This window comes from Delphinapterus leucas, chromosome 10 (genome assembly GCF_059928025.1).
Source record: "Delphinapterus leucas isolate spDelLeu-1000000601 "Yukka" chromosome 10, BTC_Dleu_Yukka2, whole genome shotgun sequence".
Taxonomy (NCBI): domain Eukaryota; kingdom Metazoa; phylum Chordata; class Mammalia; order Artiodactyla; family Monodontidae; genus Delphinapterus; species Delphinapterus leucas.
Window position 1 is genome coordinate 19,452,366 of NC_143138.1, and position 15,729 is coordinate 19,468,094.

Below are 15,729 nucleotides of genomic sequence, written 5' to 3' on the forward strand. Positions count from 1 at the left end.
TTGATAGCCTTTCTTAATTCCTTCAGTATTTTCATTACCTCCTCTTTGAACTCGGTGTCTTTTAGACTGAAGAGGTCTGTTTCATTGTTTGTTCCTTCAGGGCAATTCTCTTAACTGGGAGTGGTTCCTCTGCTTCTTCATTTAGCTTATATTTCTCTTACCCTGTGAGTTTAGGAGAAACAATTATCTACTGTAGGCTTGGAGGGCTATTTACATGCGGGAGCATTCCTGCTTAGCTTTTGTGGGTTTAATATTTTTTTGGCTTGAGGGCTGTTTTTGGTTTGGATGTTTGCCATCTCTTTCCTCAGCGTGTGCTGGCCATTATCCTCTTGTCAGAGGGTGAGCAGGTGCGTGCCCCGCGCACGCTCCCAGGAGGTCAGGGGCAGCGGCTGGTGCCTGGTCATGGGACCCTCGGCGTTGGCAGGCTGTTCCCACTTCTGGAGCCTGAGATGGCAATGGTGGCTCGTGCCCGCCCCCACAGCTCATGTAAGCAGTGCCCTGCTGCCTGAGAAATAAGCTCCTGTGGAGGCTCCACCCCTCTCCTTAGGCCCCCCCCTCATGCCCCCCCACCCCAGCAGTGGTGCCCTACCTCTCTGGGGGGCCCAGGCTTCTTCCCTCAGTGGTGGCACACCACACCCTAGCCCCCTCAGGCAGCTACCCCCAGTCTTCTCTCCTGTTCTGACCTCCGAAGCCTGAGCCTCAGCACCCGGCCCCCACCCGCCCCAGTGGAGGACTGTCTCAGGCTGGGGAGTGCCAGGCAGCAGCACCAACTGACTGTGTGGGGCTCTCTCTGCTTTGCCCTCCGCAAACTGCTTGTTGTGCTCTCCTACGAGGCTCTGAAGCCCCCCCCCACCCCCCACCCCGTCCCAGGTGGTCTGCCTGCCAGGGAGGAGACTTCCCAGTGTTCTGACACCTTTCCTCTTTCACAGCTCCCTCCTGGGAGCAGGTCCCTTCCAGGTTCCTTTCTCTCTCTCTCTCTTTTTTTTTTCTTTTGTCCTACCCAGTTATGTGGAGATTTTCTTGCCCTTTTGGAAGTCTGAGGTCTTCTGCCAGCGTTCAGTAGGTGTTCTGTGGGAGTCGTTCCGCATGTTGATGTATTTGTGGGAGAAGGTGAGCTCCCCGTCCTACTCCTCTGCCATCTTGAGCCTCTGACTGTATTGACATTTTTCAAAAACCGTTTACTTCATATATGAAAATGATGTTAATTATTTACCTTGGAAAGGAAATGCTCTTTATGTTCATTTTTAATTTTTGGTTTTGTTTTACCTGATAGTGACTTGGGATTTGCACTAATTCATCAGCATTCACATGTCTGCATTTTCCTGTAACTGGTAGCATTGCATGAGCATCCCTGGGATCAGGGCCATGGCATACAGTGAGGCCTGTGTACGGATGGAACCCGTGTCCTCAACTACCTGTGTCATGTTTAGGATCAGTGGCAAAGCCACTCCAGACTGGCCTCAATCACAATAATAGTAAAGGCAAAGGGTAGTTTTTTTCACTGGTAGCTGAATATTTTATACTAATTCAGGAAGTTCTGTGGTACTAAATGTATAATGCATGTATTGGGGGCATGTTAATTATGTTAACTCTTAATTAAAGTGAAAAGAGCAGTGCTGGGATTGACCATGCAGAAGAAATGGAGTTGCTGTTGGAAAACTACTACCGATTAGCTGAGGACCTTTCCAATGCAGCTCGGGAACTTAGGGCACTGATTGACGATTCACAGAGTATCATATTCATCAACTTGGACAGGTAAGAAGGCCTCGTATAAAACAATCAGTATTTTCTTTATAAAATAATACAAAGTAATAAAGCTTTTAAGGATAGCTTTGTTTTTCCATTTTGGAAAGAATTATACCATCATTATCGTTTGTAATTACTACATGGCCGTGTCTTTTTTTTTAAGGTGTATGTTTAATCCGTGTGGCCTTTAATAGATTATTCAGTGAATTTGCTGCGTGTAGTTGGTAAGATCTTCTGAACTAAGCAGTTGTTCTCCTCCCCAGCCACCGTAACGTGATGATGAGGTTGAACCTACAGTTGACCATGGGAACCTTCTCTCTTTCGCTCTTTGGACTAATGGGAGTTGCTTTTGGAATGAATTTGGAATCTTCCCTTGAGGAGGTGAGAATGTATTATTTCAGTAACCTAGAGGTTGTTTTTAATGTTTTGAAGATAATTGTTTTAATGGATTTTTTTTTAAAGAGAACTTTATTTATTTTTGGCTGTGTCGAGTCTTCATTGCTATGCGTGCACGGGCTTTCTCTAGTTGCAGTGAGCGGGGGCTGCTCTTCGTTGTGGTGTGTGGGCTTCTTACTGCGGTGGCTTCTCTTGTTGCGGAACACGGGCTCTAGGTGCGCGGGCTTCAGTAGTTGTTGCTCGTGGGCTCTAGAGCACAGGCTCAGTAGTTGTGGCACATGGGCTTAGTTGCTCTGCGGCATGTGGGATCTTCCCAGACCAGGGCTCGAACCCATGTCCCCTGCATTGGCAGGTGGATTCTTTTTTTTTTTTTTTTAACATCTTTATTGAGTATAATTGCTTTATAACAAAGTGAATCAGCTATATGTATACATATATCCCCATGTCTCCTCCCTCTTGCATCTCCCTCCCACCCTCCCTATCCCACCCCTCTAGTTGCTCACAGAGCACCGAGCTGATCTTCCTGTGCTATGCAGATGCTTCCCACTAGCTATCTGTTTTACATTTGGTAGTGTATATATGTCCATGCCACTCTCTCACTTCGTCCCAGCTTACCCTTCCCCCTCCCTGTGTCCTCAAGTCCATTCTCTACATCTGCATCTTTATTCCTGTCCTGCCCCTAGGTTCTTCAGAACCTTTTTTTTTTAAGGTTCCATATATATATGTTAGCGTACGGTATTTGTTTTTCTCTCTCTGACTGACTTCACTCTGTATGACAGACTCTAGGTCCATCCACCTCACTACAGATAACTCATTTTTGTTTCTTTTTATGACTGAGTAATATTCCATTGTATATATGTGTCACATCTTCTTTATCCATTCAACTTTTGATGGACACTTAGGTTGCTTCCATGTCCTGGCTATTGTAAATAGAGCTGCAATGAACATTGTGGTACTTGACTCTTTTTGAATTATGGTTTTCTCAGGGTATATGCCCAGTAGTGGGATTGCTGGTTCATATGGTAGTTCTATTTCTAGTTTTTTAAGGAACCTCCATACTGTTCTCCATAGTGGCTGTATCAATTTACATTCCCACCAGTAGTGCCAGAGGGTTCCATTTTCTCCACATCCTCTCCAGCATTTATTGTTTGTAGATTTTTTGATGATGGCCATTCTGACTGATGTGAGGTGATACCTCATTGTGGTTTTGATTTGCATTTCTCTAATGATTAGTGATGTTGAGCATCCTTTCATGTGTTTGTTGGCAGTCTGTATATCTTCTTTGGAGAAACGTCTGTTTAGGTCTTCTGCCCATTTTTGGATTGGGCTGTTTGTTTTTTTGATATTGAGCTGCATGAGCTGCTTGTAGGCAGGTGGATTCTTAACCACTGTGCCACCAGGAAAGTCCCTTTAATGGATTTTAAAAAGAAAGTTTTAACATGTATACTCCCCTAGTGAAATAAAATATATATTCTAACTCATTTAAAATTCATGCCGTATTGTTAGACTCTGTTATAACATAGATAGCCTAGGTTACCTTATGATTCCCAAAACATGTAATTACACATGGGAAGGGTTTGACCAAACGTAGTACACTGTGAGGCAGTGTTAATGAGGGATTCTTTTTTTTCTTTCTTTTAAATTCTTGTGTGTCAGGCAGTGTTCCAGGCAGTTGCATGCTTTATTTGACTCAGTTATCAAAACTCTGAAAATGAATGTATTTTCCCTGCTTTATAGGTAGGAAAACTGAGGCTCAGAAAATGTTAGTAACTTGACCAAAGGCACAGAGCTAGGAAATAACAGAACTAGGATTTAGTCCCCAAGACTTGCACTTTCCACTTTGCTCCATTTTAATATAACACTGAACTCTCAGGTTTTTTTTTAATTAAATTATTTATTTATTAGGCTGTGTCAGGTCTTAGTTGTGGCACGTGGGATCTTTGTTGCGGCATGCAGGATCTTTCGTTGTGGCATGCAGGCTTCTCTAGTTGCAGCACGTGGGCTTCTCTCTAGTTGTGGCATGCGGGCTCTCTAGTTGTGGCGCAGGCTCAGTAGTTAAGGCTTGCAGGCTTCAGAGTGCAAGGCCTCAGTAGTTGCGGCGTGCAGGCTTAGTTGCCCTGCGGCAGGTGGGATCTTAGTTCCCTGCCCAGGGGTGGAACCTGCATCCCCTGCATTGGAAGGCAGATTCTTTTAACCACTGGACCACCAGGGAAGTCCCTCGCAGGGTTTTTCATAACATTGTAGGCTTGTACTTCCAGAAGATGTCTTACTGTGAGATTTCTAGAAATGAATCTGCATGCGCGTTTGGCAGGCACACTCTGGCGCTGGGTTCTGTGTCCTCGTTAACAGATCTATTCTCTGGCTGTTGCCGAAGTCCAACCCACGTTATCTCATCAGGACCACTATTCACTTTTATAAAGTGGTCTTTAAAAGAAGCAAATCTGATGGTCACTCTTCTGTGTAAAATTATTCAGGGGGTTTTGATTGTCATTAAGATAAAAATCCAGATTCCTTGGCCTGTAGGGCTTTTCCTGGTCTGCTGCACCCACGTCTCCATCTTGTCTCCAGAGACCTTGCCATCACCGTTGGTTGATTCATCACTATTCTTACTCACGGGGCCTCCACACGTCTCTCCTCGGCATCCACCTGTTTTTGCTTAGTTAACATCTGTTTCTCTCTCAGGTCTCAACTTACGTGTTACTTCCAAGGAGACTCTTCCCTGACTGCACCCCCAACCCAGCCGAGTAAAATTACTCCCCTGGTTATATGTGCCCAAATAATCCCACACTTTCCCATTTGCCATGTTCCTCAAGTTTGCAGTTGCTGTTTAAAGTCTGCAAAAGATCATAGCTCCCTGAAGCAAAGTCAGCAGTAGTCATTTTAATGCTCCTTATAAGATGTGAAAGAAAAATAAATGCAGCACACTTCATTCATTCATCTTACAGATAACGGTTTTTGGTGCCTGTTGCACACTAAACACTGCTTTTAGCCGTGGGGATATAGCATTGAATCCCTGCCCTTGTGGAGATTCCATTACAGTGAGGTAGAAGAGAATAAACAGATCCATGGTATATTAGGTGATAAGTGCCATAAAGAAAAATAAAGCCAGGTAAAGGGAGAGACTGTTAGCAGGAGGTGAGATGAGGGGCATCCTAGAGATAGGGTGGTCGAGGAAGATCTTTCTGAGGAGGTGACCCTAGAGCAGAGACCTGAATGAAAAGAGAAAGTGGGAAGGCCTGGGAGGAAGGTGATCTAAGCAGAGGAACCATGCATGTGAGACTGAGGCAGGGCTGCACTGAGCTTGTTGAAGGAACAGCAAGAAGGCCAGAGTGGTAGGGGAGCTGCGTCAAGTGGAGAAAGGCAGGGAGAATGTCAGAAGGACAGAGGGGGAGGGCGTGTTAATTTTGTGGCGCATGCTAAGAGTTTGGGTTTGTTCTAAGTGTGACAGGAATCTCTTGGAGGCTTTTGAGCCCAAATATAGTAGAAAGTCCAGTAGTCGCCAAAATACCTTGTGCGACATAGACCAACCCTGGACATTCTCAGAAGGTACTTCCGAAGACCTTTGCAAATTCCCCAATTTGTGACTGCAGAACTCTTTCCTGTTATTCTCCCAAATTATTTTTGTTAAGAACTATTTTTATGTACATATACTCACTTTACAAGCTAACTCTATCTTATGCTTACTCTAATATTTTTCTCTAAATGCCCATTAAAAAAAAAAAGTTTTTAGAAATTCCTTTCTGATAGTTTCAGCATATGCAATAATTCTGGTTGTAATGAGATCTGAGTAGAAAGTAGTGAGCTAGGCTTGCCTCCCAGAGCAAGATTCAGATCAGTGTCTCACCAGAGTCGCAAATGACATCTCCAGGTTTCCTGGAGAAGAGTTGAGAGATGTTCATTAAATCTATGAATGTCAGAGGTTTCCCTGTTCTTGTATAGTTGGAGTTAATATTTACAATGGTGAATCCAAGATAGGAAAAACATTTTTCTTTTTTAAAATAATACCAGACTGTCTCAAGAATAGTCAAATATTACTGTACAGCCTTTACCCAGATTCTTCAAACAGCAACATTTTATCATATTTACTCTATCATTCTATCAATATATACATACTTTTTTTCTAAATCATTTGAGAGTAAACAAAAAATGATGCTCCTTTACATCTAGATATTTCAGTATATATTTCCTAAAAACATGTATTCTCTTACATAACCACAGCTCCAGAAAATTAACATTGAAACAACACTATTTTCTAATCTGTGGACCCTGGTCAGGTGTCACCACTCAGCTAAGTAGAGCCCTTTGCGTCATAGAAAATCTTGGATCGTGTGTTGTTATATAGTTGTCATGTCTCCTTAGGCTTCTTTAGGCCAGTTTTTCGATCTTTGTCTTTCATGGCCTTGACGTTCACAAAGAATGTAGGTCAGTTGTTTGGCCCTTGATACTCTTTCTTCATTATTAGATTCTGGTTACACGTTGTGTCAGTGTGTTCCTCACATTGAATCCCATCAGGAGACCCTTGATGTCAGTTTGTCTCATTACTGGTGATACTATGATCATTTGGTTAAGGTGGTATCTGCCCACTTTCTGTCCTGTGAAGTTACTCTTTTTCTCTGTGGAATTAAGTACCTTGTAAGAACTCTGCTATTGATCAAATTTGTACCCTCTAGTTTTTTTTTTTTTTTAATTCAAGTGTAGTTGATTTACAATGTTGTTAGTTTCTGCTGTACAGCAAAGTGATTCAGTTATACATATATATACATTTTTTAATATTCTTTTCCATTATGGTTTATCATAAGATATTGAGTATAGTTCCCTGTGTTATACAGTAGGACCTTGTTGTTTATCCATTCTCTATATAATAGCTGACATCTGCTCACGCCAACCTCCTACTCCATCCCTCCCCCAACCCCCTCCCGTTGGCAACCACAAGTCTGTCCTCTATGTCTGTGAGTCTGTTTCTGTTTTTTAGATAGGTTCATCTGTGCCATATTTTAGATTCCACATGTAAGTGATATCATATGGTATTTGTCTTTCTCTCTCTGACTCACTTAGTATGATAATCTCTAGTTTCATCCATGTTGCTGCAAATGGCATTATTTCATTCTTTCTGATGGCTGAGTAATATTCTATTGTATACACATACCACATCTTCTTTATCCATTCCTCTCTCAGTGGACATTTAGTTTGTTTCATGTCTTGGCTGTTGTGAATAGTGCTGCCATGAACATAGGGGTGCTTGTATCTTTTTGAATTATAGTTTTGTCTGGATATATTCCCAGGAGTGGGATTGCTGGATCATATGATAATTCTATTTTTAGTTTTCTGAGGAACCTCTGTACTGTTTTTCATAGTGGCTGCACCAACTTACATTTCTCACCAACGGTGTAGGGGAGGGTTCTCTTTTCTCCACACCCTTTCTAACACTTGTTACTTGTAGACTTTTTCATGATGGCCATTCTGACCTGTGTGAGGTGGTACCTCATTGTGGTTTTGATTTGCAGTTCTCTAATAATTTGCACCCTCTAGTTTTAGCATCCACTAATTGATCCAAAGTGGATTCATGTCTGAATCAAGTACTGCACTGATGATTATCACATGGTGATTTCTAATTTCATCACTCCTCCTACTTTTATTCTTTGTAAAGTAGAGCCTTCCTTCTCTCCCAGTTATTTATTCATTTGTATCAGTATGGACTCATGGGGTCTTACTTTAGTCAATGAGTTATAATCTGTCACTACTGTCATTATTTATCTTGGTGTTCAAATTGTTCCTTTCATGCTGACTTCTGAGTACTTTTGACATGTCCCCATCAGTTTTAGTGTTTTTTTAGCCTTTGGCACATCAAGATGTTCTAGGCATCTTATTTTTAAGGAGTAGATAGACTGAACAGTGGCAGAGATGAAGAGCTTGAAAGGTAGGTACTTAAACATACAATACTGCAGGGCATGCCCAGAGCAGAGGGGGCATTAAAAATCCAACTCTTAGACACTTGTCCCTTCCCTTAATCTCCTAGAGGTCTCACAGTGTGCTGTGTGTGTATTTTAATGACACGTAGAATTTTGGACTTGCTTACCTCTCAAGTTTATCACATTTTAGCATTCCCAGACTTTTGATTTATAGGGCATTACAGAACCAGTCTATAGCAAAAAACAACAGTAATCTGGGTATGCTAAATCTCATTTAAACATAATTTTTACTTAATAAATTAGCGCCTTCGTTTAGGATAACTGGAAATGTGTTCATCCAAACAGTTAACTCACATTAGCACTTGTCTTCTTGATAAATTATGTCTAACATCTAATTTCACGTTAAAAAGGAGGCAGATTTCTTTTTCATATGTGGCTTGAATTTCCATCAGTGGTTACTGATCATTTTGGAGGAAATTGAGCTCCCAATCACTGGAGACCAAGCCATTGTTGATAATAACGAATGGCATTTCTGTAGCTGAGACTCCTTCCATGTGGGAGATTAATATAAATTCTGTGATTCTGTACATTCACACATGCACTCAAAAGCATCACACTGCAAAAGATAATACAATTCTGAAAATGACAGTGAGGGGAATTCCCTGGCGGTCCAGTGGTTGGAACTCTGGGGGCCTGGGTTTGATCCCTGGTCAGGGAACTAAGATCCTGCAAGCCGTGCAGCGTGGCCACAAAAAAAAAAAAAAGAAAAGAAAATGACAGTGAGGGAAAATGTTCACTGTAAGTCAGAGGTTCCCAAACTTTCTTGGTTTATGATGCTTTTAGTGTCTTAGTAATTTTTTTGCAGCATCCCTAGACCAAAAGTTTCTTTCATTATGTTAGAGTTTCTGTCGTGTTACCTTACAGTTTCTTTTATGAAGAAGGTAGGTCAAAACAATTTAAGAGTAGCAGTTCTTATGGTATTCCACAGATGGCACTGTGATTTCCTTGAGAATTTAAAGCATTCTGTGGTGCTGTAATGCCAGGACACCTCAGCTCACAGTTTGGCAAATTTGGCTATAAGCAAAAAATTTAAATTAAGTTGTATGTCCTATGTGATCCTAACTATTATAACTATTGAAATTTGTGTGAATGTAAACAGACGAAGGAAACACAAAGTAAAAGCAGTTAATGTGGGTTCATTGATGATCGTAAAATACTCTTAAATCATGTTTTCCTTCTGATTTATTTTCTGACGCTTGGTCTCTGGGTGCTATTTGTTCTTAGTTCCTATAGGAAAGAGCAGTACAAATAACAGAAGGTTTCTTTTAAACTCTGGGGCAATGATAAGTTCAGGAAATTTTATCACTAAGGAAACTAACCTTTTGTGATTGAAATTAACTGTGTGTTCTCTTTTAGGACCATAGAGTGTTTTGGCTGATCACAGGAATTATGTTCATGGGAAGTGGCCTCATCTGGAGGCGCTTGCTGTCATTCCTTGGACGACAGCTGGAAGCTCCTTTGCCTCCTCTGGTATGAAGGGTCTGGTTCACAGCAGTACCACAGAGGGCTACAGTCCTGGGCTCTGAAGTGACCCTGAGCAGGTTACTTAATTTCTCTAAGCCTCGCTCAGTTTTCGCATCTGCCACCTGCTTCGTGTAATTAAAGGGAGAATTAGATAATGTGTGTAATGCACTTATGAGCGCAGGGCCTGGCACAGTAAATAAGTTAGAAATTTATTCTGTGTGGGACACTGACAAGCATCGTACGTTTAGACACATGTTAGTAACTTTGTGGTGCAGCTTTTGTCATAACCAAAATTGAAATGTAGAGAACATTTATTGTGTATAGGAAAAGATACACAAGTTACCTCTTTTTCTTACGTTTCCACTTATAGTTTATACCCCTGGAGCTCAAGACACTGATACGTGGCTTGCAGTCCTTTCCTCGTTTAGTGGTTAATGTATCGTTTTACTGGTGGCTTTTCTTTTAAACAGACACAACTAAAATTACGAATTTTTCTGCTTCATTTAGATGGCCTCTTTACCTAAAAAGACACTGCAGGCAGATAGAAGGACGGAAGTGAAACACAGCTTCAGGCCGGATGGACTTGAATCAAGCAGGAGTGTCCTAACAAACCGTTAGGCACAACCCGGTGGAAACTGAATTATTTTTTTATGGTAGTCACAGGAGAATTCTGATATTCTTCTGTTATTTTCTTTTATAAGAGTCAGAGACTTGGGGAAAAAAACCACTGACATTTAAATTATAGTGTCTGATGTTAAAAATATTATGGCAGTCACAGTACTAGAACTTAATTGCATTTTCAGGATTCTGAGTAAAGAAACAAAGCACTTGTTTTGTAAAAGGCCAAAGTTCTATTTCCTACAAACTTAAGAAGCTGTTTTTATAGACATGTAAGGCATGAAGAGATTAACTTAACACAAGAATAGATTGTGGTATCAATTTTATTTAATTTATACATGTCAGCAAAAGTGCAACCTCATGCCAAATGAAGCCTAGAAACTTGACAAGCCCACAGTTATGAGACCAGGTTGCCTTAGTTCTTAGTACAAGGAATCACATTCTTGTGAATTTGTCACTCTCAGGTGACTGAAAAGCTAGCAGAATATATATTAACCTTAAAACAAACTCTGGGAGTTTGTGCTTTAAACCAGTCTTTGACATAACCTTATTTTCTTGTATTTGCCCCCTTTTTATATAAGGAATAAAAAAAAAAAGGAAATGAGTTTAATGTCAGCTTTATGTAGATTCCAGTTAATCAGAATTTTACTTCCTCAACCAATGAAACTATTTTTCTTTGCTTGACTATAATTAAAGCTTTTGGGAATTGAGCTGAAAGAATTTCCATTCTATTACTGCTTTATAGCTGTTTTGGTCATTCCCTGGTTTTTAGAACAGATAGACATGTCACCCCAAAAAGGAAAATATATGTAGCCTAGTTAATCTATTTGCCTACACCTTGGAGGTTGACAGATGGGCTTCCTAAAACAAGAGGGTAGATAAACTTTAAAATTGTGATACCTTTTTGTTTTCATAATCAGATTTGGGTTTAAAACAAATGACTGATATTTGTATGTCTCAAAGCTTCTGTCCTGGGGCTTCCCTGGTGGCGCAGTGGTTGAGAGTCCGCCTGCCGATGCGGGGGACACGGGTTCGTGCCCGGGTCCGGGAAGATCCCACATGCCATGGAGCAGCTGGGCCCGTGAGCCATGGCCGCTGAGCCTGTGCTCCGCAACGGGGGAGGCCGCGATGGTGAGAGGCCTGCGTACCGCCAAAAAAAAAAAAAAAAGCTCCTATTGTACTTAACATCTTCTGCCTCTTTTAATGTTGGGTCTATAAACCTGAACGAACTTTTTGGCGAACCCAAATTATTTTCTGGAGGTTAAGTACAGTTATGCAATAGAACATGACAGTTATATTTGCCTCCAAAAGATGCATAGAAGATTCTAGAGTGTTCAGAGCAGCTCTTGCGCTACAAATTTAGTAGTAAAATAAATATGCATACCCTGATGATTTTGGAGGATACCTGATACCCTAATATGTCATATGAGGGAGTTTAGCGGTCCATTTACCAGGTGGTTTAGTGCTAGGAATAAAAATGATCTTCTAGTAGCCGATTTGAAAGAAAAGTTACAAGTATTAAGTTTTCCCTATTCCCATGTCTGGTTATGAGAGGACATTAGAATAGCATGAAACAGGCTGAGCTTGTCTTGGAGCACACTTTATGGTGTGGTTGTTGGAATGTGAATGGCATCATACATCTGTTTGATGATTTCCAAGATGAAGTATCTTTGACAATATTTAGATTTCACAGGGCACTCTTCTCTGGTACACCTCAGAGCACTCTGCTGCTAGTTTTGATCTTAGGTCATCACTGTAAAATAAGGTAATAAATATCACTTAACTGTGACATATGAAGAATTGGAAGTCCAGAGGGCAAAACTTGATTTGGTTAAGATCAGGCATAGGATAGAATTTTGGTCTTTTTTTCTTTCTGATGTTGCTTAGTTTGTGGGCTTACATAAAATTTTTGATGAGTCATGTCGCGTCAATAAATGGGAGAATAAATGCAACTACCTCATAAGTCTGATGAAGGGAAGGTATTAATGGTTTAAATTTCTTGAAGGTGGTTAAATCAAGTATGATTTCCAGATGTCAGCTAGCTCTGCTTTGGTGATAGGTAGCAGGATGCTTCTTATATTAAAGAGCCCTCAAATAATAACAGCTTATGCCAAAAAAAAAATGTTCAGCAGTTTTAAATTTTGAATTTAAATAGACGGAGTATGTAAGTAAGGTGAAAGAATACCAAACATTCAGTTATGAGTAAGCAGGCAGTCGTATTCTGTTTAACATGTATAAGTACAAGGAATGATATTCTTAACAGATTGCCTTTGTAAGGCCTTTAAGAAAATGTGGCAAGAATAGACGTCATTTTAAGATGCTATTAACACTTGCTTCATCCTTGATAAAGACTGATAACCACTAAATAGTCATATTAAAAAGCCGTTTATTTTGGTTATTCCAAGAGTTGTACAAGCTTTATGTTTTGGGATTGCAATATTAAACTCACTCTAAATTCAGGATTTATTGTCATTACCTCAGTAATAGCTATGCAGATGGAGCATGGAATAGGGAATTCAGAGACCTGAGTTTATTCCCAAACTCACTTCAAATCTCTGTAGGTCTGTGATACAAAGGCATAAAACAATTCCAGTATTGAAGCCTTGATGAAAGTTTTGGCATATACAGGTAATAGATAAAAATTGCAAATATGTAAATGTGTTCTGATATCTTAAAGGTAATTTTGAGTTAAATTGTATAAGTTCAGGTTTGTGTTCAGGAGAGATTAAACCCTAAGGTGTTTTTGTTAAGTATTTCAGAATCAATGCTTGGAACTACAGTTAATACTTAGTAGAGTGAAAATTTAATCCATCTATTAGGATAATACATTAGACTGTCAGGTATTAGACTTTTTTCCTGTATGCTGGGTTTTTACATATTTGCCATATACTCAGTAGAAGTACAATTTATATAATTTTGAATATGGGGTTAGTATGGTTTGATATCCTATATGAAAACCTGCTTCTAACGTTGTAAATTTTAACCCCCTCCTCCTGCTGCTTGCTATGTGGTATGTTCAGGCATTGAGAAAATAAAAATCTTCAGGTAAAGAATAATCATGTTTAAACATAGGCCCTATCATTTAGTAAAGCATAACACTTTCTATAATAATGGCAATATGAAGGTATGCATCCTTCTAATCCAATAGTGAAAACATGCCTTTACTAAAATTCAGTGTCATTAGCTTGTTCTACACTCAGACGTCTCAATTCATAAAAACTCTTAATTACAGCTAATTTCTGGTCCCCTAAAAATAAACTTCCTTTTAATTAAAAATAATTCTTCAAATAGGTTGAGCTGCCAATAATTGTTAACCAAAAACCACACGGTGTTTCTATGTGCTTTTTGCTGTGCCATAGGGGAACCGTGCAGCTAGTATACCTCTTTCAGAAAGGTGAGACAGTCCCAGGAGTGATCCAGAGGTCCTATCTAGGTATGTGCCTGTTTATGCTGTTTTCCTATATACATACTCACCTTATGCTCACAGTTGTAATTCTACTAGCTTTTCCTTGATTTAGCTTACTCTTCAGCTGAATTCCTATCTCCTTTGACCAGTCTCTGTACTGCCTCCAGAGAAGCTAAGAGAAGGGCTCTGGTCATTTTTTATTTTCTCCTGCTTTTTAGTATCATTTCACTAGTGTCAGAAGAAAGAGGTTGTACCCTGACTGATAGAGAATCAACTAGTTACTGTTTATGGATAATAATGCCTGCAGATTTTTAGTGAAGCTGAAATCCTATGGTACATTTCCTTTCCCTTAAATATGCCACCCTGCAGGACTGGCAGATGAGATCTACTCTGCTAAAACCAGCGCAGAAACAAGCCTGCCTCACTCCTCTTGGTCCCTTGCAGTAGCCTCCGGCTCAGGACAGATCTCTCTCCTTTCTGCTCTAGTTCTGTTGGCACAGCTTGTGGCAGCCTAAGGCACCCAAGGCTTCGTGGGATGACTTCAGGCTAGCTCACTAGGTTCATCTGCTGTTAGAACAGTCGTTTCTCCGAAAGCATCTGAGGGCACAGTAAGATGATGTTTTACTTTTTATATTTGTCTTTCACTATATGAAACATTGGAAATACAATCATCCTCATAAGAAAGGACCACAGCATTTGCAAGATGATTTTGGAGTTGTGAGGTTATGCCTCACCCCTTACTTTTCTCCTCACTCTGTTTCTCCTCCTTGTGCCTTTTTCCTGTATACTGTGCTTTCTATTTCAGTTTGATTGGAATGGGTCACCAACTTTAAAAGGACATTTTTAGGAAGAATTGTGTTACAGAGGTTTTCCTAAGAGATAACCAGAGAGAGGCCTTTCCAGTCATCAGAAAGACACAGGTACTCATGTAGGTACTCATGTGGAAGAGGAAATAGGTTGTACAGCAGGTCTGAGCACAGGAAACAAGTTAGGAATAAGTTTAGGTACAAAGGAAACAAACTTTGGAAGGGACATGACTAACCAGAGTATTTGCTGTTTCACTTGCTTCTGATATCCCCATTTACTGTATCCTATTTCCAGATAGTTTGGCTGTTAGTGTGTATGTCTCCACCCCCAGGAGCCCCACCCGTGGTGGGATCTACAAGGCTCCACTGGATGCACCACTCTGTCCACCAGAACGCTCACCCTGGAGATGACTTGGCATGAGAGAGGGAGGGGCAGGTTAGGAAAATGGAATGAAACCTTTAATCTTGGCCGAGGCTATAGATGTGAAGCGCCCCAGAGAGTCGGGCTCCCAGAGAACTCTTTCCAGCAGCAATGACAACTTGGTTCTGTAGGGGACACAAAACAGAATTCATTTTCCGTTCATAACATCTATTAAGTTCCTGCTGTAGTCCAGGCATCATGTTATGCTCTGGAAATATAAAGATGAGTAAGACATTGGCCAGACCCCAGGGCTTGAGCTTAAATACCCCTTTGGCAGATCTGTAGGTTCAGAAAACCACAGCTGAGGAAGTTCTCTCTAGTCCCTTCTCTGGTACATAAAGGAAAAGTGCGTCCATGCGTGTTTATTCAGCGTCTGAGCTGTGGTGCAGTGTAGACGGCATACCTGGAGTAATAAGACTTCCACAAACAGGCTGGCCTTTGTCAGTGTGTTCACACCACCTACTCTGCCCCTGCTGCTTGAAATATTGTAGGAACTGTCTTTCAAAATGGTCTAAGCTTGTACAAGTTTTTAAACATTTTTGGAGGTGGATTTTAGTTTTGGAAACTGAAGAGTTTTTCTGGACCATGGCTGATAAATGAGGTGTAGCTGATCAAACTGGCTGATAGGGTTGTGGTAGAGCAGGGTGTGACCATAAAATGACCAACCCTTCTGTGACGTTTCTCATTGACTTAATTTTGAAAACTACCAATGGAATCCAGAAATAAAGGTTAACATGTTGAGCCTTTACCATATGTCAAATACTGTGCTTAACTCTTTGCTTGTATCTTTTTAAATACACTAGTGTCAGATAAGAGGGAAAATCTCAACTCTTATTTATGGAATTACTCATTTACTGGATTTGCCTGTAGTTTGGCTGTGAGCTAAGTTTCCTCTCCATTTCC

At 40.6% G+C, this 15,729-nt stretch overlaps 2 protein-coding genes across 3 annotated transcripts in view; one reads left to right on the top strand and one right to left on the bottom strand.

Moving 5' to 3' along the window:
- Positions 1-14,267, top strand: part of MRS2 (magnesium transporter MRS2) — a 39,513-nt gene extending 25,246 nt beyond the window's left edge. For both annotated transcript variants that reach the window (XM_022562341.2, XM_089918414.1), the window contains 4 exons: positions 1,603-1,755; positions 2,010-2,127; positions 9,468-9,581; positions 10,083-14,267. In XM_022562341.2, coding sequence (XP_022418049.1) covers positions 1,603-1,755; positions 2,010-2,127; positions 9,468-9,581; positions 10,083-10,193 — 496 coding nt within the window. In that variant the 3' untranslated portion in view covers positions 10,194-14,267. The remainder of the gene's footprint in view (positions 1-1,602; positions 1,756-2,009; positions 2,128-9,467; positions 9,582-10,082) is intronic.
- GPLD1 (glycosylphosphatidylinositol specific phospholipase D1) overlaps positions 10,339-15,729 on the bottom strand; it is an 85,853-nt gene continuing 80,462 nt past the window's right edge. Inside the window, exon 27 of the mRNA XM_089918415.1 lies at positions 10,339-14,951. Coding sequence (XP_089774541.1) covers positions 14,865-14,951 — 87 coding nt within the window. The 3' untranslated portion in view covers positions 10,339-14,864. The remainder of the gene's footprint in view (positions 14,952-15,729) is intronic.